Source organism: Cydia fagiglandana, chromosome 24 (genome assembly GCF_963556715.1).
Source record: "Cydia fagiglandana chromosome 24, ilCydFagi1.1, whole genome shotgun sequence".
NCBI classification, from domain to species: Eukaryota; Metazoa; Arthropoda; class Insecta; order Lepidoptera; family Tortricidae; genus Cydia; species Cydia fagiglandana.
This window is the reverse complement of record NC_085955.1, coordinates 9,272,605-9,298,511: the sequence shown is the minus strand read 5'-3', so window position 1 is coordinate 9,298,511 and position 25,907 is coordinate 9,272,605. Positions and strand designations below refer to the sequence as shown.

At 40.5% G+C, this 25,907-nt stretch overlaps 2 protein-coding genes across 5 annotated transcripts in view; one reads left to right on the top strand and one right to left on the bottom strand.

Annotated features, from left to right (window-relative positions):
- The first annotated feature begins 83 nt into the window (after nt 1-83).
- Nucleotides 84-12,450, top strand: LOC134676404 (alpha-centractin). The gene is made up of 9 exons (XM_063534791.1): nt 84-251; nt 545-609; nt 762-936; nt 4,846-4,997; nt 6,410-6,553; nt 7,907-8,072; nt 8,858-8,927; nt 9,412-9,578; nt 10,066-12,450. Exons 1-9 carry the CDS (start codon nt 204-206, stop codon nt 10,207-10,209), a joined length of 1,131 nt encoding a protein of 376 aa, XP_063390861.1. The 5' UTR covers nt 84-203; the 3' UTR covers nt 10,210-12,450.
- Nucleotides 12,451-14,832: 2,382 nt separating this feature from the next.
- Nucleotides 14,833-25,907, bottom strand: part of LOC134676390 (glycerol-3-phosphate acyltransferase 4) — a 47,017-nt gene continuing 35,942 nt past the window's right edge. For all 4 annotated transcript variants that reach the window (XM_063534773.1, XM_063534772.1, XM_063534776.1 and 1 more), the window contains 4 exons: nt 25,218-25,333; nt 23,666-23,806; nt 20,742-20,951; nt 14,833-19,942 (listed from right to left, as the gene is read on the bottom strand). In XM_063534773.1, coding sequence (XP_063390843.1) covers nt 19,855-19,942; nt 20,742-20,951; nt 23,666-23,806; nt 25,218-25,333 — 555 coding nt within the window. In that variant the 3' untranslated portion in view covers nt 14,833-19,854. The remainder of the gene's footprint in view (nt 19,943-20,741; nt 20,952-23,665; nt 23,807-25,217; nt 25,334-25,907) is intronic.

Sequence of the window (25,907 nt, the reverse complement as noted above, 5' to 3'; positions counted from 1 at the left end):
AAATTATATCGCCAAGTCTTGGCGACTTGGAGGTGTATACCTCGCATAAATATTACTTAAATACTTATGTGCCTTATCTGTGGCGAAATAAATGGCAACACCTAAAATCTGATGTCATTCTTGTCTGTTGAAAGCTGCTCGAATGTGGATTTTCACAGAACAAATCAATAAATAAGACTGTAATTTAGTTGTAATTAGTAAAAATGGAGTTAAATGATGTTATAGTCAACCAGCCCGTCGTTATAGATAACGTAATAATCCATATAATTATACTTTTATAACTTTTAACCCACGAACATTTTGCTTGTAATTTACGTGTATATTGTCTAAATTTCGTTATCAGAGGGTTTCTATCATAAATAAACTTTCTCAAATTTCCTTCAATCATAAAGTAAATGAATGCTTCCAGCGCATTCATAAGTTTATAATCCGAAATGAGTCATCATACGTTGGCATGTCCATAAGTGTTTAATACTAATTCCCTTGCCGCTGGCAACCGGCAAAGGAATTAGTATCAAACACTAATTCCTTTGCCGGTTGCCAGGGCTCCGGTGTCATCAAAGCAGGCTTCGCTGGCGACCAGATACCAAAATGCAGATTCCCGAATTAGTAAGTATATTATTTTCATTGAATTTAAAGAGTTTCAGGGTTACATAGAAAAAAAAAATTACATAGTATCCAGTGCATATAAATAATAGGTCTTTAACTTTTTTTAAGGGTTTAGTCACACAGTCAATTTCATTTTTCTAACCTTTTTTCAGCATCGGTCGACCAAAGCACATCCGGGTGATGGCAGGCGCTCTGGAAGGCGAATTATTTGTCGGTCCTCGCGCGGAGGAGCACCGGGGGCTGCTCAGCATCAAGTACCCCATGGAGCACGGAATTGTCACCGATTGGAATGATATGGAGCGTGTGTGGAACTATATTTACAGCAAGGTAAGTGACATTTGTAACACTTTGGCACCCTAGAAGGCACAAAAAGAACAGAGGCAGACAGTTCAAAAGTTGGTCTGATGAAATCTAAGACATGGCTGGAAGGACAGAAACAAAAATATGGACCAGATCGGCTCATAATAGGGAAGAGTGGAGAAGATTGGGGGAGACCTTTGCCCAAAAGTACACAGAAGCGGTTACCGTAGAATGTAGAATAAGGAAAACTGTAGATATAGTATTAAAAAAAGTACCTTTTCTGAAATAAGGCTATGAAATAAATAAAATAAAGTGACGTTAGTGCTTAAAGTGCTTAGCAGGATGGAGTCAGCCAAAAGCCCCCTCCAGACTATGCGCGTGAATCGCGCCACGATACGCGCACGAGTGTGGAGGAGGCTAAAGACCGTGAAAAATGGCATGGGTTGGAGGAGGCTTTTACCCAAATGGGGTCCATATAAAACTATCATAGTTTCATGTCAAATAATATATTTATAAAACTGTTAAAACTATGGAAGAAATAAAGCTTTAATAATAATAAATAGTGCTAAAGAGTCCATCAACGTGCACACTAGCACAACTGCTAAATAATCGCGATTATTTAAATTTAACAAAAGATATTTAAACAAGGGGGCCGCTACGCACTGTATTTGTACGTATATATGTATCTTTTCAATAGATCAGACTAGTTTTTATGTTGCTGGATTCGTCAATCTATGAGTCAAAAGGTAAAACGGCCGTTTTTGTTTCGAGTTCCTAGACCCCTCCTCTATCGAACCTCGCGTGATTTGTGCACAAGCCCAAAGTGAGGCGATGTCATTATGGACGTCATATTTTCTATAGGAATTTGACATTGATAATAACATCGCCACAAGCCCCCTCTGCAGAGCATGCATGGAGGCAGAGGAGACAGCCGCCCACGTCATTCTCGAATGCCCAGGGGTGGCAAAATACCGGGCAAAACACCTCGGCTCACCGGGGTCTCTCCCAGAAGTCGTCGGCAACGTCAAGGGTCTACTGGGCTTCTTAGTAGAGTTGGGTTGGCAAGAATAGTGCCGCCAACGCATCACGTAAAATAGGCGCAATAATATGACGTCAAGTTGTGGAAACCAAGCCCGCGAAAACCTATAACCTATAACATCGCCATAATTTGTCATTGTAAATAATGCCATGCAATCAAGTTGATAGGGGGCGCCACCTGGACCAGGAAAGTCATTGATAGAAAGGAATGGAAGCAGCTGGGAGAGGCCTTTGTGTCAGAAGACACGCTGAACACTAATCCGGTCAATATGATGTGTTAGTTTTTAAGTAAATTTGTTTATATATATAATGTAATACTGTTTTAGTTTTGGCAATAAAGGCTATTATGATTATGAAATAATGCCATGCAGAGTTATTACTCTAGATATTACTTTGGTTGACCCTAGATATAATATTCACCATGTACACAGTACAGCATTTTTGGATGGATATTCCGTAGAATGATGAAATCTATCTATCTAGCCCCTTTGTTCTGAGTTAGAGTATATCTCTGAGCTCAGTGTGCCGCTTGGCAAAGGCCTCCTCTAGCTCTTTCCATTGAGGTCTGTCGTGGGCCACTCTTCTCCAGTTCGGGCCCGCTGTGAGTCTGAGTTCGTCCTCCCATCTTGTTCGAGGTCTCCTCTGGCTCCGTGTACAGCCTCTTGGGTACCAATCCGTTACAGTCTTACATCATTTCTCCCGCCTCTCTCTCAGCATGTGGCCAGCCCATCTCCACTTCTGCTGGTCTATTTTGGTGAGTATGTCGGTCACTTTTGTTTCTTGTCTTAGGTCTTCGTTTCTCACTTTGTCCAGTCTGCGTGTTCCCGTCATACTACGTTCCATAGACCTCTGGCAGTACTTAAGCCTATAATGACGAAATACCTACGATTAACACATTCATTGCCACCCAGCCAAACAAGACATCCGCGCCAGGCCACAACAATTTCGTTATATAAAGCTGTAGTACCACGATCCCGACTATCGGGTCGTCCGACCTGGGAACGAAATCATAAAATACCCGATAGTCGGGTTTTCGGCACTGAATGTGTTAAAGTGTCATTCTATGGAACTTGCTAACTATGGGGCAATTCATAAATTACGTCATTTCATTTTAGGGGGGGGGGGGTCTGGACAGCGGCGTGCCTACGGTTTCGGAGTAAGGCAAGCCGAAAGATATGTTTTCGTAATAAATGTCCACTCTCACTTTGAACTCAAACAAATGAAGAATGAATGGATTTGCTAGCGTAAGTATCGCGGCGAGCTAGGCATACTAGGTACTACTGTAACTACTAGATATAATTTTACAAACATATCAGAGGGCGTACCTTCTTTCTCTGTTACTCTAATTACGCCTTAATTGGAGTAAACCAACAATCCTTGTGTTTTATAAACGGCTGTACAAAATTTTCTCTCAATGCGACTGACTTTCCTGAGAATACACAAGTCTGGTGTTGGTTTTGGCGCTGACATGATATCCCGTTTTTCTACAAAGTTTAACGATTTTACCTTGCCTTCGTTGAGTAATACGTGGACGCATCTCATACCGTCACAAGGAACAACTTCATCAATTGTTAACACTTATAAACGTCACAACAAACAAACAAATCCACATTCACTACTTAATTCAAATTCACTTAAATAAATTGAGCTTTCGTTACTTCCGACTCTACTAAATAATAATACACTTGAAGTAAACGCGTGCCCGTGCGAACTTATGCAGCAAACTTCACACCAAAAGCCAGGCTTAAATCGCCATATAAAATGGCTATACATGCCAACAAATAGTTACATCGTTTTATGGCGGTTTGTAGGCTAAGAGGGCCTAGAGCGGGACGAAAAAGCAAGTCCGGTTGCAAGCCAACGAGTGCGAGCAGGATAGCTAGAACATTCTACGCCTGATTTCTTTCGCGCGGACGAGGCGCCACAGCGGCAAAAATTTGCAACACGCTGGCGCCGCGGTCCGCGCGCTGTTGCTTGAATTTAATAATACGGGTTCATTTGGCGCGCGGTTTAGAAATAATCTATATTGATCTTATCACTACGTAATTTCGTTAAGGCAAGCCCGGCTTTTGGGCTTGTATGGAAGTACCGCCACTGGGTCTGGATGGTAGTATGACATGATTTTTGGATGATTTTAGGGGGGGGTCCAAAATCGTCAAAAATCGATGGCGTAATTTGACACATTGACAGTTTCAATATGGCGGTTTGTTTACATAGTTAGCAAGTTCTATAGAATGACGCTAGGGCTCATTTAGACGATGCGAGAACTCGCATGCGAGTTTTATTACATTGCGAGAACTCGCATGCGAGTTTCATTACATTGCTGGCTTTGATCGGTCGGTTGAATTGGCCATAACCAACAGTCCGCAATGTAACTAAAAAAGGATGCGAGTTCGCGCGCCGTCTAAGGGCCGCCATACACGGACTGCTTTGAGCAGTCAGTGCCAACAGCTTCAAGCGGTCGCCGTTGGGTGATCTGCAGTTTCAATACAAAATCGTCATTCGCAATACACGAACCGCTCAAGCAGTGACAACTGCTTCGGGCGGTTGGCTGCGCGGTGAAATTTCATCGTGCGGTCAAGCTGCAAAAGGGGAATTCCATGAAATCGTCTACCGTTTGTCCCGTACAAACGCGAATTTTCTGAAGATTTGCAGGTATAAGAGCTTCTTTTTTATGACAATTAGTCAAAAATATGCACAGAAAAATAATCGATTGCTTTAAATGCCGAAAATAAAAGTCGCAACACAGGAAATAAAATGCGTTTGTACGGGACAGCCCGTGGAATGCTCCAAAAGCAGTCCGTGTATGTTGATCACTGGGTTACTGCTCGAGCAGTCCGTGTATGGCGGCTCTAAATCAGCCCTAAAGCATTCTAACACTTATTTCTCATTGCCCAGGACCAACTGTCGACGTTCTCCGAGGAGCACCCGGTGCTCCTGACGGAGGCGCCGCTGAACCCGCGCCGGAACCGCGAGAAGGCCGCGGAGGTGTTCTTCGAGACATTCAACGTGCCCGCGCTGTTTCTGAGCATGCAGGCCGTTCTCAGCTTGTGAGTATATAAAAACAAGTGCGAGTCGGACTCGCCCACCGAGAGTTCCGTACTTTTTAGTATTTGTTGTTATAGCGGCAACAGAAATACATCATCTGTGAAAATTTCGACTGTCTAGCTATCACGGTTCGTGAGATACAGCCTGGTGATAGACGGACGGACAGTCTTAGTAATAGGGTCCCGTTTTACCTTTTTACCTTTTGAGTACGGTACCCAAAAACTAGTATACCCATGCAACTACCCTACCCTACTACTGAGGGCGCCAGCAGCACCATGTCATCTGCGTATTTTAAGCCGCGTCTCCATATCGCGCGGCAAGCTATCGAACATTGGGTCGCGCGGCAGCCGCGCGCAGTGGACGCCGGGCCCCCGCCCCCGCGCGCCAACTCGATCATGGGCGCGCGAGCCCCGCGCCGCGCATAGAACCATTCACTGTCGGTGTTTCGCCGCGCGGCAAAGGAATGTTCGCGCACAGTTGGGACGGGTGTGTATATATTTCATTTGGCTCGCGCGGCAGCATACATGGATAATGAAAAGTGTCGTACTTTAATTTAATTGAATTATCGCAACAGATCATTTTTCTATTTGGCTATACTTCGTTCCGAATAATTAATTTTTGTGATATAATGTGGTCGATCGTCGGATCGCCTGCCGCGCGCGGCCGCCGCGCATAAGTTCAAGATGGTGTCGAAATTGGCTCGCGCGCCAAAATGCAGGTGTGTCGCGGTCGAACATTGCTCGCGCGACCGCCGCGCGATATCGAGACGCGCCTTTAGGTTATTGACACAGACACCGTCAACAAAACGGCCAACTTGAGTGCTACTGAGGTCCTCAATCCGTGCATTCATGTATAAACTGAAGTTTGAAGAACTCGAGCTCAACCCGCCTCGCCTTACTCCGCAGTCCAGCCCACATGGGTCCGACAGCTCTCCTGCCCATCTAACTCGATTTTCCTGGTGTAAGTACCAGTACTTAAATAGAGTGAGTGACTTCAATCAAAAGATTTAATTTAAATCACTCACTCGTGAACAACACATATATGATAAAATTCCATAGAGGTACAATAATATAGAGATGACACGGGGGAGGGGCCAAACGACCGAACGAGATGCACTTATGGAAATTTCAGTAGGAGTAGCAGAGAAAGCGATATTATTGCTTGTCCTTGTCACAGCCTCACTTTTTGAATGTTCCTCACCAAACATTTTGTATGGTTTATGGTGAATATGGTGGGCAACAAATAACCCGACCGAATTACATAGATTGTTTTTGGTATGTTGTCAGGAATGTTAAAACGTGTTTTTAATATTGTCGCTTTGCGTATGTTTTGTCCCTCACGGAGGCACGCGTATAACTCATCTATGTAATACTAGGTCTATGGAAAATTCAAATTATTGTATTTTTTTGCACAGATACGCCACAGGGCGCACCACAGGCGTGGTCCTGGACTCGGGCGACGGCGTCACCCACGCCGTGCCCATCTACGAGGGCTTCGCCATGCCGCACTCCATCATGAGAGTAGACGTCGCAGGCAGAGACGCCACCAGATACTTGAGGTATTATTTATTATAGTTCGTTTTTTTAGCATTAGAAATAAGGTAAACAATCTTGATGTGTCTTTTAATTGAAAAACACATTTAAAAAAATAAGTTACGGCAAATATGTAACAATTATGAATCTAATACGATCTTTTATATTCTGCTGTTTCATAAGTAATAGTTTTTGATTTATAAAAAGCGTTTTTCGATTAAAAGACGTCAAGATCGCTTACCTTCTTTTAAGTTCTTTCTAATGCTAAAAAAACGAACTATAGAGCTTTCAATTTCCCACAGAGCATTGTATTTTTAAGTTATTTATATTATTATATTTGAATATAATAATAAAAAGATAAACTTGAGGTATAGTGTTGGTCTAAGAGTAGTTCCCTGAGGGACTCCGAAGCTTAAAGGCAACTTGTATTTTCAAAATTTTCTTCTTCACTGAAGTTCTGTGCTAAGTTTGTAAGATATTTTTAAGACAATTTAGCACACGATCGTCAAATACCGACGCATTAACACAATTTTAAAGAAAAAATCGGCGTTGAGACAGTATCGAAAGGCTTAGTCAAATCAAGAGAAATTCAAGGTATGTACGCTTTGACTCCGATGAAGGTGTCATACGCGCCGTCATGCCACCGCCGGGCGAGCGCGGCAAAACATTTTACTTACTTGGACTCTATTGCCTAGGACCTAGGCCCTAGGTAATAAGGGTGACGACATTTTGGGCAAAAATACCAATATCTCAGTTCTGCAATGGAATTCCGCTTGGTGCCCATAGAACGGAATGAAGTACACAGAAATACCTATCTAATGACCTTACACTAATTTCTGTTGGCGTTCGGTCCGGGCTCCATACAAAGTTGCCCATGGTCCTTTTCAGGGATGTTGCGGATGCAGATTTTTTGACATCCGCGGATGCGGATGCGGATATTTAAAGCCTCACATCCGCGGATGCGGATGTCAAGATTTGGTACTTTAAAAACATCAAATATTAAATTTTTAGCATATTTTATTTAAAAAAAAACCAAACATTTAGTAGTTGAGCAAGAATATAGGTGCGTTTTATTTAATAAACTGTAACTTGGCCGACTTTTCGGGATCTAGACGATTTCATTATATATAATGACGAAATTACCTAGCACTTACGCCGCCGGCGCCGCCGCTAATACGTTCCTGTTACTGACGTGGTCGACATCCGCATCATGCGGATGCTCCGCATCAATTTTATGCGGATGCAGATGCGGATGTTGAAAATAATGCGGATGTTCCGCGGATGCGGATGCGAATATCTGCAACATCCCTGGTCCTTTTCTACAAAACCCTAAAAAGGACCAGAAATTGTGTTTAAAATATTATTCATGTACATTCCAGACTCCTCCTCCGGAAAGAAGGAGTGAACCTCCGCACCTCCGCCGAGTTGGAGATAGTGAAGGCCATCAAGGAACGCGCCTGCTACCTCTCCCCCAATCCTCTTAAAGAGGAAACACTGGACACGGAGCGAGCGCAGTACACCCTACCCGACGGAACACAGCTAGAGGTAAAATGTGACGTCCCACGGGTAAAGGTACCTTATAAACGGTTGGCGCTTACGCTGTTATGTGTCGCTCCAATATTATTGCGGCGCTATGCGACGTAAGCGCCAGCTGCCATAAGGTACCTTTTGCCGTGGAACGTCACAAATAGTTATTTGTTTCACTCGGGGGCAAAGTTGTTGTTTAACCGCTCGTGCTAATATTGATACCCGAACAAGCGAAAGATTCTAAAATCGAATAATGAGCTTTGCGAAGGTTTCAAAGCACGAGGGTTAATCAAAATTTGCCCCCGAGTGAAACACAATAAATTTTCACCGCACCAACCCCAAGCAAATTTTAAATGTAAAATAACAAACAAAATCAGACCAAATCAAATCCAAATGAATGTTATTAAATATTTGTCATCCAAAATCATCATTTAAAGGTCAATTCTACCAGCAAACATACGAAAACAACTCGCATGTGAATAAAATGCAACTTTGCTATCAGTTTTTGAAGTGCAAAGTACGCCTTTCCGAGCTGGTGTGGTGAAAATAATAAATCAGTTCATGCAACCGATGATGCTAAAACTGCGCGGGTGCGCGGGACGAGGAGAGCGAGTCCCGTGCCGTGATTGGTCCGTTCAAAGACACGGACGTCACACAAAGACACTTTCGACTCGAACATGGAGTAAAATTACCGTATGCGTGGCAGAGGGGGTAGCGCGACTATGCTCAGTCTGGAGGATGTTTTGTCTGTGGCTTGATCCAACTAAGACAGTGTTAATGAATATTTGCATCGTTGTCCTCAGATCGGTCCGGCGCGGTTCCGGGCGCCGGAAGTGCTGTTTCGACCTGACCTCATCGGAGAGGAGTGCGAAGGTGAGAGATGCTCAATATCTATATATCAGGGATGTTGAATACGGCGAGCCAAATTGGTATTTGCGTCCACACCTTCTGATTCGATCGGGCAATTGAATCAGATTGGCGAAAAATTGACTAATCTGGGTAGGCCATAGACCTAGTATTACATAGACAGATGAGCTATACGCGTGCCTCCGTGAGGGACAAAACATACGCAAAGCGACAATATTAAAAACACGTTTTAACATTCCTGACAACATACCAAACACAATCTACGTAATTCGGTCGGGTTATTTATTGCCCACCTTAAACCATGCTAAATTTTTGGTAGGGAACAAACAAAAAGTGAGACTGTGACAAGGACAAGCAATAATACCGCTTTCTCTGCTACTCCTACTGAAATTTCCATAAGTGCATCTCGTTCGGTCGTTTGGCCCCCCGTGTCATCTCTATATTATTGTACCTCTATGGGATAGGCCTTAATAAACCATTTCTCCCACAGGTCTCCACGAGGTCCTGATGTTCGCCATTCAGAAGTCAGACATGGACCTCCGTAAGGTCCTCTACCAGAACATAGTGCTCTCCGGGGGCTCCACGCTGTTCCGGGGCTTCGGGGACCGCCTGCTGGCGGAGATACGGCGGCTGGCGCCTAAGGATATGAAGATCAGGGTATGACATACTATACTATGTTTCGGCGGTTCCGTGCGAATCTGCCAAATCCTACACCGGAACATGCGACACGACTGCAAACCGCCGTGTCGCCGAAATATTTTTTTAGCTTATAAGATTTTACTATTGTATGTATGTTAGTATGTAAGATATGTATCTATGGGCCTTAGTTGCCTGATAATAAATGATATTTGATTTTGATTTATACTATTCTGCTAAGCCAATTAGCGGAAATAAAAATTCAATGCAAACATATACCTTGGATTGTAGCTTTATCTGAATATTCAATTTTCAACATCATTTGTTTTTGAGATACCGCTATTGGGCTTAGAATTGAGTTTTTTGTTAATAAGTTTTTGGCAAAAAAATAATAATTTTTGGTACAAGCTTTTATATTGTACCAAAAATGAAATTTTTGCAAAAACTTATTCTTAGTATATGACATTTATTTCAGATTAGTTTATTTATATTAATATATCGTCTGCAGATCTCAGCGCCCCAGGAGCGCCTGTACTCCACATGGATAGGGGGTTCGATCCTGGCCTCACTCGACACCTTCCGCAAGATGTGGGTCTCCAAGCGGGAATACGACGAGGAGGGGCACCGCGCCGTGCACAGGAAAACTTTCTAATCGTGCTATTCGACGATAGATGGCGCTAGTAGTATTGAACAGTTTTTTTTTCTTTGGGTGTTTTCTATGTATATACAGTACCGTCTGTACCATGCGGGGCCCGGGCCCATTGCCCCCATCCTCAGGGGGCCCCGAAGGACAGACAGTAACAGTATATTTGATTACCCATAATATATGTATAGAAGATCATAGTAGAAAATGCTAGTTTGACTCGCTTTCTTTGCTTTCCAAAAGGGCCGCAAATTCTTATGTTCCCAAGAGCCCCGGCATAGTTTAAGACGGCCTTGCTAGTAGTATTGGACATCTTTATAATCACGCTACTCGACAACAGATGACGCGGCAAATGTATTGTTTAATTATTTTCCATCGTATTTTCACGGAAACGTACGAAAGTGTCTTGCTATTTCAGTCAGTCTCGGTACAAAATGTACTGAGGTTGACTGAAGTAGTTTTCAGTGATTTTATGAATATACAAAAGCATTAATGAAATTTGTAGGTATGATTACAGTCATTTATTTCGTAAACATAACTAAGAGTAGTAATAAATCTATTAATCTTTTTATATTATGTAATATATTATTAATACTACTAGCGCCATCTAGTAACAAGTAGCGAAACAACGGCAACTTAGTACTGTTGTCTAGAATATATTATATAGCTATTTTAATGAAAGACATTCAGTGCAATCGTATTAAAACAGAAATGTTTATCTCAGCTGAAGAATCGAATGGGTGAATGTTTAACTTATATTTTGTATGTCAAAATGCTTATATCACCTGAATAAATAATAGTACTAGGTACAGAAGACTCATTCTCTAACAAAACGCGTCTGTTACGATCAGCACAGATATGGCCGCTAGGTGGCGACAGCTCCACGCGGCTTATGGCTAGCCACCAAAATTGGTGTGGAACGGATGTACTCTTATCTACTTGTAGCAAAGCGACGAAATCGCGGAGTGAGCCACGCCTGCTTATATGTACAAGGGTGAATTTTCTTGTCACTAGTTGCCATGGTTACGGTCTCCTGGGTCACTCTTAAAATACTAGTTATTTCGTATTAAAATGAACCAAACTTGAATTTTATGGTAGTTATAAGGCCTTTCCATAATGGGACATCTACTAAAGACGTTTGTAGAACATGGTACAGCAGCTCTTCTAAGAAACTATGCTACTATTGTCTCCTGGCTGATGGGACAGAATAACAAGAAATAGTTGATCGATCGATATACCTCATGTATAATAGGCGTATTATATTCATCAGGCATTCATTAAGCACGAAGTTATGAGTACATACATATGTGGTTATAAAACAAAGATAATTCAGTATAGAGGAGTATTACCAAAGTAAATTTTGAAGTCACAGTAAATTTACTGCCATCTTTCGACGCAGCATTAAAACTTTTAGAACGCCATTTGACTTTAATCCTTATTCGTTCACTGATATGTGTTAAATTCTTTAAATATCAAAAGGTGTCGCCATCTACACGAGTATAGGCCAAAGGTATGGCGCCATCTATTCGAGCGATGGACAATATGCCTCTATACTAAATTCTCTTTTACCATGAAACTTAGAAAATGCGCAAAAAGAGTGCTGTTTTTGAAGATTTTGACATTGTCTATAACTGTGGCTCGAGAGGTTATGTAGGTATGCTGTGGCAAGCCAAGTTGTCAGTAAAATAAGCAAGGAACTCCAATTTTGTATGAGATTGATCCTTTGCGCCTATACAGTATGTAACTGAACGAAAAGCAATTACTCAAATCCGTTAATGTTTAGGTTATACTGAGCAACTTTTACTATGGGACCAACCCCGAAATCGCGGAAAAAAATTGGATGTTTCATACATTTTGCTGGTCTGCTGTTGAAATTTCCTATGGGAGAGTCAATATTTTTTTATTGTCAGTAGACAGACCTGGCTTGCCAGAGTACTTATATATTATACACCGTGTTTTTATCGAATTCCGTTAACTTCGGGGTATGATTAAGAACGTTTAAGAGAACTAAATGGCATAGTTAATTTTCAAAAATTTTTTTTTGCTTTTTTTAAAACAAAAAAATAATTAAATGTAGCATATAGCGTTGTTGTAACACAGGCATTACATTTAACTCAACCAAACAATTGAAATCTGTGACATATCAATGTCATTTCGAACATCTATCGACCGAGATTGTACTTAAGTTTAGTAGCAAATGTATGAACTCATTCTAAACACTGATCAATATGTAAACAGGCCCTAAGGCAAGTGTACACGTTTGTAGAGGCCCTAAAGGAAAAAAATAAATTATTGATTATCTCCGAAATGGAGTTAATTAGAATATCGGTGTCTTTGAGAAAGTTACTTGATTTAAGCTCAGGAATGCACCCTTGAAATTAACGGAAATCAAAAAAAACACGGTGTATAGACAAGCAAGTTGACGTTCCATATTTGAATTTTAACGTAAATTCCAGATTCTAAAGCTACTTAAACAAAAGGCACTGCTTAAACTTTAATTTGGCGATATTTTTGTACTAACATTAAAAATGGCATTTAGAATCATAATATGTCACCCTGTATATTAGTTAAAAAGAGATTTAAGATAATATTTATATCTCTAAATGTGACGTTATCTATGAAAAGGAACCTTGTCGATGGCACTTACGCCATTATAAACAATGCTCCAATATAAATACAATGCCGCGCGACGCTGAGCGACGTAAGCACCATCTACAATAAGGTCCCTTTTCATAGATAATGTCACAAATAAATCATTTTAAATATTAAAAAGCTGCTAAAATTATGTGCTCACTCATTCTTTGCAAATATGTGAATTAGAGTATCTTTAGTTAGTTATAAGCATGGATTTAGTATTTAATGTTAAAGGCATTTTTGTATTTGAATTAAATTATTTTTTCTCGAACTGAGTTTTTTTTTTCTGTTGAGTCTAGAATAAATCGTCGGGTGACAAGCAAAAGTCACTAAGTACTATGAAAAAATTAAAGTAACAATGTACTTAATTACACTTGTAACACGGTTTATTATCCAATAATTTCAATGCTGTTAGTTAGTGACTTTTGCTTGTCACCCGACGAAATACCTGTCCTACGATTATTAACCTCGTTGGCTTATAGCAGCAAGAATACAGTGTAAAATGGAAACGGAACCACGAGTGTAGCGAGTGTTTCGAAAAGTCTTGAATTTTGCAATAAATGTAAAATGCCTTCACGAAAATGCGTCAAGCGCAAGTAAAGGCCCCAAAAACTCGTCGGAGTCTTACTCCATCATTTTAAAAAATATACTTACCTAATAATAGTAAAGAATACTTATACAATTACGGTAATAAATCGTTACCTAGTTGCCGCATGTGTCAGCGCCATCTAGCAACTGATTTGTTCATCCTGGAATCATCCATTAGTGTTATCTTTGGTGTTATCAAAGACATGATATATGTAACTTCGTATAAGATGAATAAAGTCTAAGGAAAAAACGTGCCTCGGAAATCAAGAAAAAGTCATTCTCGGATAGATGCCGCATACACCTTTAGCCTATGCTCGGCTAGATGGCGTGGCGACACCGTTTCATATTTAACAATTTTAACACATAGATATCAGTGAATGAACATGGATCAAAATGATATAAAAACAGACACAATGAGAGAACCCCTCTATACTATCTATTCTTTTTGGTGTTATCACACTGGCAATTTCGCCGCGAGCACAAAACAGATAGGTACAGAAGTCAATTGCATGTATGTACTTCACTTTTCATACCTACGCTCGGCGGTTGCTCTAGGGTTGTTAACTATAATAGCTATGCACAAAAAACTAACGTGGCACTCGTATCAGCTCGTATCTAGTTGTTTGATTTATTGTTGAGGATGGAACGGGAAGAATGGAAATATGAATTAATAATAACTAAAATATTTTAATTTTAATGTCATTGTTAAACTCGTAGTTTAAAAAACGATAATTCACCGCTTAATGTTGAATTTAAACAACCATCTACTGAACAGTTATAATAACTTTTGTTTCTCCATTATTGCACAAAAATGTTCACAGACGCGCGTCTCAAGCGGATGGCACTCGCGCTCGCAGTGGTCCCAACCGGTCCGAGATATCGTGTCCGTGAGCAGTGTCTATGTGTGCGTTGCTCGAGCGCACTTTGTATGTAGATTGATTTCTGTACCTATCTGTTTTGTGCCGCGAGTGCTTAGGGTGGTATCAGTGGCGTAGCTAGCATGGGTGGCACCCGGTGCGGAAATTGTGGGTGTCACCCCAAAATTCAATCAAAATTGTAAAATATATTTAAAAAGAGTATAATTTATGTTAAATAGCTCAGGATTTACTCCATCGCTTTCATTTGACGATATTTTATAGGTGGCACTATTGACACAGAATAAATAATAGTACTACGTACAGAAGACTCACTCCCTAACAAAACGCGTCTGTCACGATCGGCACAGATATGGCCGCTAGGTGGCGACAGCGCCACGCGCGGCTTATGGCAATCCCCAAAATACGGGCGGAACGGACGTACTTTTAGCTACCTGTAGCAAAGCGACGAAATCGCGGAGTGAGCCACGCCTGCTACTGATGTTCACAGTCGGGTGTCACCCCTAAATGGGTGATACATACAATAAAAACCATCTCATTTCTATAGGAATGCTTTATTAACAAAAATGTCTACACGTTAAAAAAAACAGTACAAATATTTCAAAAATCGCTTAAGAACAATTAAAACTAATAATAAATAAATAAATACAATCTAAATGACTGAAGTGTACGCCGAGGCGTAGTGGCCATGTTCTAGAGTCAGACCAAGAAAAGTCTGCAGCGATTTTGATAGCCCAGCAGCACAGAATAAATAATAGTACTAGGTACAGAAGACTCACTCTCCAACAAAACGCGTCTGTTACGATCAGGACAGATATGGCCGCTAGGTGGCGACAGCGCCACGCGCGGCTTATGGCTAGCCACCAAAATTGGTGTGGAACGAGTGTACTTTTAGCTACCTGTAGCAAAGCGGCGAAATCGCGGAGTGAGCCATGCCTGGTGCAAGTGTTATTTCAAACGTCATCGTCTATGAAATTATGACGTATAAATAACACTTGCACGGCGTGGGCTATCAAAGCTGCAGACTTTTCTTGGTCTAACTCTAACCACCTTATTCATAAAACTTTACGGGCCCGATTTAGTTAAATTTTATCCCTTTCTTACAAATACTTAAGTCATAATGACAGATAGAGACAAACAATTAATAGCTAATTCAGGCCAGTACAGCGTTTAGAAATAACGGTATAACAGTTTAATTCCAAATTAGACGTTATGACTATGACAATAAGGTCTAATTTCGAACTAATACCAAAATGGTAACAAGTTGTCAAATCAATTTGTCTTTCATAGGGATATTCCTTCTGTCCAATATCCTGATTGCGTCTCACTCTCTCATTAAACAAATTGTGAGACAAAATACACATTGGACAAAGTTGGACAGGTGGAATACCACCCATAGGCAAGAGAATATTAAGGCCCACTTGCACCATCCCACTAACCCGGGGTTAAGCAGTTAAACCGTTAACCCAGTGTCTAATTGTACTAGTAAAGTGGCACTTAGGCCCACATGCACCGTTCCTCTAACCCGGGGTTAACCGGTTAAACCTGGAGTTACCATGGTTACCAGTATAATTTGACACTAGGTTAACGGTTTAACCGCTTAATCATGGGTTAGTGGGATGGTGCAAGTGAGCCTTAGACGCATAAAATAGTACCTTCAATTATTATATTTTTCAAACTCGAACTTTGACACCTGTCATTTCAATACAATTTTGAGAGATTTGGTGTTTTTAGGGTTCCGTACCCAAAGGGTAAAAACGGGACCCTATTACTAAGAGTCCGCTGTCCGTCCGTCCGTCCGTCTGTCACCAGGCTGTATCTCATGAACCGTGATAGCTAGGCAGTTGAAATTTTCACAGATGATGTATTTCTGTTGCCGCTATAACAACAAATACTATAAAGTACGGAACCCTCGGTGGGCGAGTCCGACTTGCACTTGTCCGGTTTTTTAGGTTATAAATTATATGTAAATGACAGGTGTCATCCTACCCTTCGAGTGTGAATGATATTTTATCAAAGAGAATTTGAAATAGAGAGTTGCTGCCATGGTAAATTATGTAGCCACAGTACATTTACTGCCATCTTTCGACAGACGATTAAAACTGTTAGAACGCCATTTGACTTTGATCCTTATTCTTTCACTGATATGTGTTAACTTGTTAAATATTAATATTGACGCCATCTACTCGAGAGTAGGCTGAAGGTTATGGCGCCATCGCTCGAAAAGATTGCACCATACCTTTGGCCTATAGTCGAGTAGATGGCGTTAATATTAATATTTAACAAGTTATCACATATCAGTGAAAGAATAAGGATCAAAGTCAAATGGCGTTCTAACAGTTTTGTGTTCTATCAAAAGATGGCAGTAAATTTACAGTGGCTACAAAATTTACTTTGACAATCCGTCTCTAAATACACTCTATTTCTCTTTGATTTTATGTAAGTGATTCGAATATGACAGGTGATGTAGATGGCGCTCAATGCATGTTTAATCTATAAGATTTTCATATATTATATCACATATTTTCTAAAACCAAGTGAAATTATGTTACGGCAAAGGGGCTGTCCATAAATTACGTCATCGATTTTTGACGATTTTTGACCCCCCCCCCCCCTATAATCATCCAAAAATCATGCTTCAAATGACCGCATTTCCTCCTACTTCATGCTACCGTCATCCGATGCCCAGACCCCCCCCCCCCTAAAATGATATGACGTAATTTATGAATAGCCCCAAAGCGGCTCCCACTCTTTTTTAAACTTTCATGTTATATTTAATTTCTACCCATAATCACAAGCATTTTCAACCCTAATATTATACAAATTTTAAGAATATTGTCTAATATTTCCAAAATCTAATAAAAAATAGGGATAAACAAGATTTTTCAGAACTCCGAATAATCATAGAAAATGGGCGTATCGTAAAAAAAATATTGAAAACCTGATTCTTTCAAATATGGACATTCTTGAGCCCATTAAACTCAGAACAGACAGCATTCTCATTTCTAACATTAAAAAAAGATGTACCAAAATTTCCATTCCATTACGTCGTTTTAAGTGTGAAAAAAATTTTCATACATGTGCGTGACGTAGTGGAAAGTACAATTTTCATACATTTTTCAGCATCAGGATTTAATATGACCCTTGGCCCGTGGTCCTAACGCTCTACAACGTTTTTAAAGAGCTATCAAAAAGGCTAATGGACTTCACTGGTGACCAAAGAGCTGGCAGCTTTTCCGCTCAACGTATTAGCATCGCAGTACAGCGGGGAAATGCTGCCAGCGTCCTCGGCACCATGGCAAAGGGGCCCAATTTCTTAGATGTATTTTAATTTTATAGTTTTTAGTTTTATTTTATAAATAAGTTAGTTTATTTTTCTTTTTTAATGTATCTTTTTATTTAATCGAGTTATAGCTAGTATAACTCGATTAAATAAAAAATACATTCTTTTTAGATATATTAGTGATTCTGAGTTGAAAGAACCCAAAAACACCAGGATCTGTGAAAATCAGATTTTCTATATTTATATTAGATAACACCGAAGTACAAAATAATCACAACATAAAAATGGCAACGCGTAAACACCTTTAAATCTTTTATACAAACTGTTACATTTTAAGTCAGTTTTTCATCTAAAAATAGTACATGATTTTAGGGTAAAATTGTGTCAAAATATTAAGAAAAAGTTTCGAGTACAGATGCACCGAATAGTGACCTACTATCCGGCCGGATACCGGATAGAAACTTTGCTTGATTTTGGAGTAAAAAATTGGATTTAAGAAACAGTCACGGTGATAATCGTACTTGTTTATTATTTTAAAACAATTTAAACATTCCACTCACTTGCACGCGCACTCATTTCGAACCTAGAAATGGGTCCGCGCGAACGTTCACTAGGAAACAGGTCATAACCTGCAGAATGCTCACCTGAAAAACCGAAATGTATGTATAGTTCCGCCGGCCGAATATTCGGCCGATGTTCAGACCGAACATCCGGTATCCGGCCAAACAACTATCCGCTGCGTATATAAAGTCTGTATCTTTAGATTTTTACATAAAAGTAAACAAACATTTTCGGGTAGTTATAAACTTATAACATTTATTGGTTAACCAACCAAATACAAAACCGCCTGGATCAGTCACTGAACGACCTGACTTTAACCTACATTATTTGATCGTGTAATGTTTTCATCTACCCTCAACTGGCTTAAGGAGCCATTTGAGGGTAGATTTTGTTTACTTTTATTTATATACCTAAAGATACAGAGTATAATTTCAACCATTATCAAAGTACTTCAGAAAGATTAATAGTTTCAAATAAATGTTACTGGTAAAAATTGACAGTAAAAACAGGGTCAAAGGTTCTTTCGGTTATGCCGTTTTAAAATGAAAGCATATAGCCATACACTTCGATTGTACGAGACCCCTAGAGACTCCTAAAATAATTTTGAACCTTTTATACTGGAAAACGTAATTCAAGACCAAAAAAAAAAATGAAAATGTTGCCACTTTTTTACTAGAGCGTCTTGTATTTATGTAAAAATAAATAAATAAAAGTACTTTTTTAAATCGTAGGAGTAAAATTACTAATAAATAAATTATCTTAGCGTGATTATTCATCACAAGGAATTTACTATTTTACAAACAAATTATTGCAGTGGCAACATTGTCTTACTTTTTTTGGTCTTGAATTACGTTTAGCAAATTAGGGTGACATTGCCTGTCCAATGTCAGTGCGTCTCACTCTCTCATTAAAGAAAAATGTGAGACGCAATACATACTGGATACCACCCTTAGCCGCTTCTGGTATTGCCTACACAAACTATCCTTATGTTACATTTAGGCCCTGTTCATTCGCCATGTTGCTTCGGTAGTCTTGTCATTTTAATATTGTAAACTACTCGCCAACAGATGGCGTTAGTAGTAACGTATATAACGGCAGAGAATATGAAATAGAGAGTTACAGTCATGGTAAATTATGTAGCTACAGTACATTTACTGCCATCTTTCGCCAGATGATTAAAACTGTTAGAACGCCATTTGACTTTGATCCTTATTCTTTCACTGATATGTGTCAACTTGTTAAATATTAATATTAACGCCATCTACTCGAGAGTAGGCTGAAGGTTATGGCGCCATCGCTAGAAAAGATTGCTCCATATCTTTGGCCTATAGTCTATTAAAAAAAAAACATACTACCTAAGCAATATGGCTTCAAATATACACAATACGCTCAAAGCGTAACTAATAAAATACTAACAGGTATTCCATACAAAACGTATACTTGGGGCATACTGAAAATTCCTGGAACCGGCCACTTAGAAAAAATAAGTCTTCTCATATATCAGAATCCGGAAACTTTTAGTATGGCCCACTACTAAATGGTACTAGTCATATCATAATCATAGCTCACTCACTTTTCAGTCACAAGTATTAACACTCAGTACATTTCTCTGTTCTAGGTATCGGCTAGTATTAACCAGGTATTTTACCTGTTATTCACCAGGTTTTTTAACCTGTTATTTACCAGGTATTTTTACACTTTAACCAGGTGTTCTCATTCGCCTTTTAACCGTTTGCTGAACTCTTCTTGCTGCAATTCCCGCCATTCCTTCTTCGCCTTCATACGTTTTAGTTGGCCGTCCCTGAAAGAATATAGATATTTTAATAGGGATTAGGTAAAGCCATAATAGGAATCCTCTAGACCAAGTTTAACCTCTAGCCGCCCAGAGAGCTATAAAAAGGTCTCCTGTTCCATTCTAATTTGAACTTTGTGTTGACAAAATAAAATTTCATTTTGCTTGGCAAGGTTTGACGTATGGGCGGCTAGAGGTTAGAGCAATTATTTCATGCAACCGATGATGCCAAAAATGCGTCCCGCGCCGAGATTGGTCCGTTCAAAGACACGGACGTCACACAAAGACACTTTCGACTCGAACATGGAGTAAAATTACCGTATGCGTGGCAGAGGGGGTAGCGCGACTATGCTCAGTCTGGAGGATGATTTGTCTGTGGGCAAAGCTCTGTCCTGTAGACAAACCGCGTTGGTTATAAGTTACTCTATGGTATGACTAAACAAATTAGTGCCTATCGTAAACCATAGAGTAACTTGTACACAATGTGACTTAAACTGTTTTTTGACAAGTTTTCACAGTGGCCACGACGTCCTCTCTCTCCCCCCTCCGCATGGGGGGCAGGTACCAGACGTCGCACACGATGGCCCATGACGACATCATGTTGAGGAGGTAGTGACATCTGATTCCCACTCACCACTGCAGGTCTATAAGCCCTCCTCTCGCCGCCACGCAGGCCTTGACCCGGTTGGCGAAGGCCACGGCGTCCTCCCTCTCCCCCCTCCGCATGGGGGGCAGGTACCAGACGTCGCACACGATGACCCACTAGGACATCATGTTGAGGAGGTAGTAACATCTGATTCCCACTCACCACTGCAGGTCTATAAGCCCGCCCCTCGCCGCCACGCAGGCCTTGACCCGGTTGGCGAAGGCCACGGCGTCCTCCCTCTCCCCCCTCCGCATGGGGGGCAGGTACCAGACGTCGCAGACGATGGCCCACGACGACATCATGTTGAGGAGGTAGTGCAGCATGCCGTAGCGGGAGCTGTTCCAGAACGCGTCGCCGAAGCGGGGGTCGTATCTGAACAATAAGTTATTTTTTATAATAATTATAATTTGTTTATAATAAAGGACTATACGTCAAAATGGTCCCAACGCCAATAGAGTTGAGAATTAGGTCATTAGATAGGTATGTCTATGTACTTCATTTCGTTCTATGGACACCAAGCGGAATTCCATTGCAGAACTGAGATATTGGTATTTTAGTCAAAATGTCGTCGCCCTACCTATACTTCGTTTTTTTTAGCATTAGAAATTAGGTAAACAATCTTGATGTGTCTTTTAATTGACAAACACATTATAAAAATAAGTTACATATTTGCCATATGTAACAATTATGAATCTAATACGATCATTTATATTCTTCGGCTTTCATAAGTAATGGTTTTTGATTTTTAAAAAGCGTTTTTCAATTAAAGGACATGTCAAGATCGCTTACCTTCTTGCAAGTTCTTTCTAATGCTAAAAAAAACGAACTATAGGCAATAGAATCCACCGCTGGGTGAGCGCGGCAAACCATTCGACGCGCTCGCCCGGTGGTGCGCGAACATCTACCCTGCAGCAATTATTTACTTACTAGGACTCTATTGCCTAGGTAATAAGGTTGACGACATTTTGACTAAAATACCAATATCTCAGTTCTGCAATGGCATTCCGCTTGGTGCCCATAGAACGAAATGAAGAGATTGAATAAGTCACTGTATGTATTCGTCTATCGTCTATCTCACGTTAGAGGGTCTGCCATCTTGTGGCCTGATTCGGAAACATATATATGTGTGCACCTGTAGCTGTACATTTACGCCTCGCACCAAAAATCTGACGGCTTACGCTGCCCCCTATAGTTCATGCACGGGACTTATTTGTAGTAGACCACAGACAAAACATCCACCAGACTGAGCATAGTCGCGCTACCCCCTCTGCCACGCATACGGTAATTTTACTCCATGTTCAGGTCGTAAGTGTCTTTGTGTGACGTCCGTGTCTTTGAACGGACCAATCGCGGCACGGGACTTCGCTCACCTCGTCCCGCGCACCCCCGCATTTCTGGCATCATCGGTTGTCGGGGACTGATATGTGCTCTTTTATAATATTAGTATGGATCATTTGTATTTGTAGTGTTGTTGTGTTGTATGTAGTGTTATTTGTATTTGTAGTATGGATCATTTGTATTTGTAGTGTTGTTGTGTTGTATGTAGTGTTATTTATATTTGTAGTATGGATTATTTGTAGTGTTGTTGTGTTGTATGTAGTTTTTTGTATTTGTAGTATGGATCATTTGTATTTGTAGTGTTGTTGTGTTGTATGTAGTTTTTTGTATTTGTAGTATGGATCATTTGTATTTGTAGTGTTGCTGTGTTGTATGTAGTGTTATTTGTAGTTGTAGTATGGATCATTTGTATTTGTAGTGTTGTTGTGTTGTATGTAGTGTTATTTGTATTTGTAGTAGACTCACTTAATGGCCACGGGGTAGATCCAGCCGCCGACCTCGAAGCTGCCCTTCTTGAACTGCATCACCGAGGTGTTATTGATGCAGGTCCCCTCCGGGAAGATCAGGATCGGGGGGTTGTCGGGGACTGATATGTGCTCTTTTATAATATTAGCATGGATCATTTGTATTTGTAGTGTTGTTGTGTTGTATGTAGTGTTATTTGTATTTGTAGTATGGATCATTTGTATTTGTAGTGTTTTTGTGTTGTAATTAGTGTTATTTATATTTGTAGTATGGATTATTTGTAGTGTTGTTGTGTTGTTGTGTTGTATGTAGTTTTTTGTATTTGTAGTATGGATCATTTGTATTTGTAGTGTTGTTGTGTTGTATGTAGTGTTATTTGTATTTGTAGTATGGATCATTTGTATTTGTAGTGTTGTTGTGTTGTATGTAGTGTTATTTATATTTGTAGTATGGATTATTTGTAGTGTTGTTGTGTTGTTGTGTTGTATGTAGTTTTTTGTATTTGTAGTATGGATCATTTGTATTTGTAGTGTTGTTGTGTTGTATGTAGTGTTATTTGTATTTGTAGTGGACTCACTTAATCGCGACAGGGTAGATCCAGCCGCCGACCTCGAAGCTGCCCTTCTTGAACTGCATCACCGAGGTGTTGTTGATGCAGGTCCCCTCCGGGAAGATCAGGATCGGGGGGTTGTCGGGGACTGATATGTGCTCTTTTATCATATTAGTATGGATCATTTGTATTTGTAGTGTTGTTGTGTTGTATGTAGTGTTATTTGTATTTGTAGTAGACTCACTTAATCGCGACAGGGTAGATCCAGCCGCCGACCTCGAAGCTGCCCTTCTTGAACTGCATCACCGAGGTGTTGTTGATACAGGTCCCCTCCGGGAAGATCAGGATCGGGGGGTTGTCGGGGACTGATATGTGCTCTTTTATCATATTAGTATGGATCATTTGTATTTGTAGTGTTGTTGTGTTGTATGTAGTGTTATTTGTATTTGTAGTAGACTCACTTAATCGCGACAGGGTAGATCCAGCCGCCGACCGCGAAGCTGCCCTTCTTGAACTGCATCACCGAGGTGTTGTTGATGCAGGTCCCCTCCGGGAAGATCAGGATCGGGGGGTTGTCGGGGACTGATATGTGCTCTTTTATAATATTAGTATGGATCATTTGTATTTGTAGTGTTGTTGTGTTGTATGTAGTGTTATTTGTAGTTGTAGTATGGATCATTTGTATTTGTAGTGTTGTTGTGTTGTATGTAGTGTTATTTGTATTTGTACTCACTTAATGGCGACGGGGTAGATCCAGCCGCCGACCTCGAAGCTGCCCTTCTTGAACTGCATCACGGAGGTGTTGTTGATGCAGGTCCCCTCCGGGAAGATCAGGATCGGGGGGTTGTCGGGGACTGATATGTGCTCTTTTAGTCTGCGGACAACAAAGATATATGACGTTTGAATAGTATGACTAGTTTTTTTTAGCATTAGAAAGAAGGTAAGCGATCTTGACATGTCTTTTTATTAAAAATCACCATTGAAAAATAAGTCACAGCAAATATGTTAGAATTATAAATCATATACGATCTTTTACATTATTTTGCTTTCGTAAGTAATATAATAAATAAAATAAATAAAAATAAAAAGCGTTTATTTTCAGACAACAAGGTCCATAGTATTGTTAGTACGTACTTAAAATAACAAATATAAACTAAAATTACAACTAAAAATTAAAAAACTAAAATTATTAATACTAAACTAATAGGTACTACAACTAAAATAAGTTAGTATTACTTAAATAACAAAAAATCTAAAACTAAAAGCCCTGCATGACAGCCGTGCGAGCGGTTCACCGAGGCGCAATATAACCACTCAACCGTCCGGCCCGCGAGACTGTTTTCCTGTCAACCGTCCCCATGTAGGGTTTTTTAGCGACGCAAGCCCCGCGCAGCGCATTCACAATTTTCTACAAAAATTATAACTACACTGACATCTAAATTTTTGTTAGCTCTAAAAAAAAATTCTATTTAGTTAGGCTGCGTTGTCGCATCTAGAGAATTAGTAAATAATGCCCAAATATCAATTCAATCAAATCTTTCTTCCACCCCTTTGGATAGTAAGGTTCCCGCGGACGGTTAAGAGCATATTTTTAGGGTTCCGTACCCAAAGGGTAAAACGGGACCCTATTACTAAGGCTTCGCTGTCCGTCCGTCCGTCCGTCTGTCACCAGGCTGTATCTCACGAACCGTGATAGCTAGACAGTTGAAATTTTCACAGATGATGTATTTCTGTTGCCGCTATAACAGAATAAAATAATAAAATAAAATAAAGATTTAAATGGGGCTCCCATACAACAAACGTGATTTTTGACCAAAGTTAAGCAACGTCGGGAGGGGTCAGTACTTGGATGGGTGACCGTTTTCTTTTTGCTTCTTTTTGTTTTTTTTTTTGCATTATGGTACGGAACCCTTCGTGCGCGAGTCCGACTCGCACTTGCCCGGTTTTTATTTTCGGATACTATGCTATCGTCGGACGGTCAAGTGGATAAATTAATTTTTTAAAGCGTTTTTCAATATTTAAAAAAACGCGTCAAGATTGTTTACCTTCTTTCTAATGCTAAAAAAACGGGTTGCACTCCGGGAGTGCCGGCAGAAGTGAAAACTCGATGACATTGTAACAGTTTTTCGATCAGGTCACGTGTCCGTCTTACGAATCTTACGGTCACGTGACCTGTCGCGAGTTTATCACAAAAAGTGCACAGCGCCGCTAGAGAAGTTTTCACTTCAAAATATGAACTATAGATGGCGTTACTAGTATTAGTAATATGTCATAGTGAGCCTCACCTCCTGGCCACGGCGTGGCGGTCCTTGACCTCCGACCTCTCGAACCAGATGTGGGGGGAGGCGCGAGCCAGCGCCCTCTGCAGGAGGCCTAGGAAACCACCGTGCCGCTGTCCTATCTGAAAATTAAACGTAAGTACGAGTTATTAATAATTAATAAGTTTAATATAATAATAATTTCAGCCTATAAACGTCCCACTGCAGCCGGGCTAGCACATGATTGGCGCGACAGTATCTCGCGGCGAGATAGACTCGTCTCTCTTTTGTTAACATAGTTAGAAAAAGACGGGCAGTCTATCTCGCCGCGAGATATTGTCGCGCCAAACATGTGCTTGGCCTTTTGGGCACAGGCCTCCTCTCATGCGCGAGAGGGCTTGAGCTATATTCTCCACGCTAGCCCAATGCTGATTGGTGACTTCACTACACCCTTGAATTTCTTCGCAGATGTATGCTGGTTTCCTCACGATGTTTTCCTTCACCGAAAAGCGACTGGTAAATATCAAATGATATTTCGTACATAAGTTCCGAAAAACTCTTTGGTACGAGCCGGGTTTTGAACCCGCGACCACCGGATTGAAAGTCGCACGCTAGGCCACCAGCGCTTTCTCTCGGATATTTTAAAGGTGACAGATTTGGTGCAACCCTCCCTTAAGTGTTATTTGTGACGTCCCACGGGAAAAGGTACCTTATGGC

Coding starts and splice junctions, on each gene's coding strand:
- LOC134676404 (XM_063534791.1), top strand. CDS start 204: ATGGAGTTAAATGATGTTATAGTCAACCAGCCCGTCGTTATAGATAAC. Junction 252..544: donor AGCCCGTCGTTATAGATAAC/GTAATAATCCAT, acceptor GCCGGTTGCCAG/GGCTCCGGTGTCATCAAAGC. Junction 610..761: donor AAATGCAGATTCCCGAATTA/GTAAGTATATTA, acceptor ACCTTTTTTCAG/CATCGGTCGACCAAAGCACA.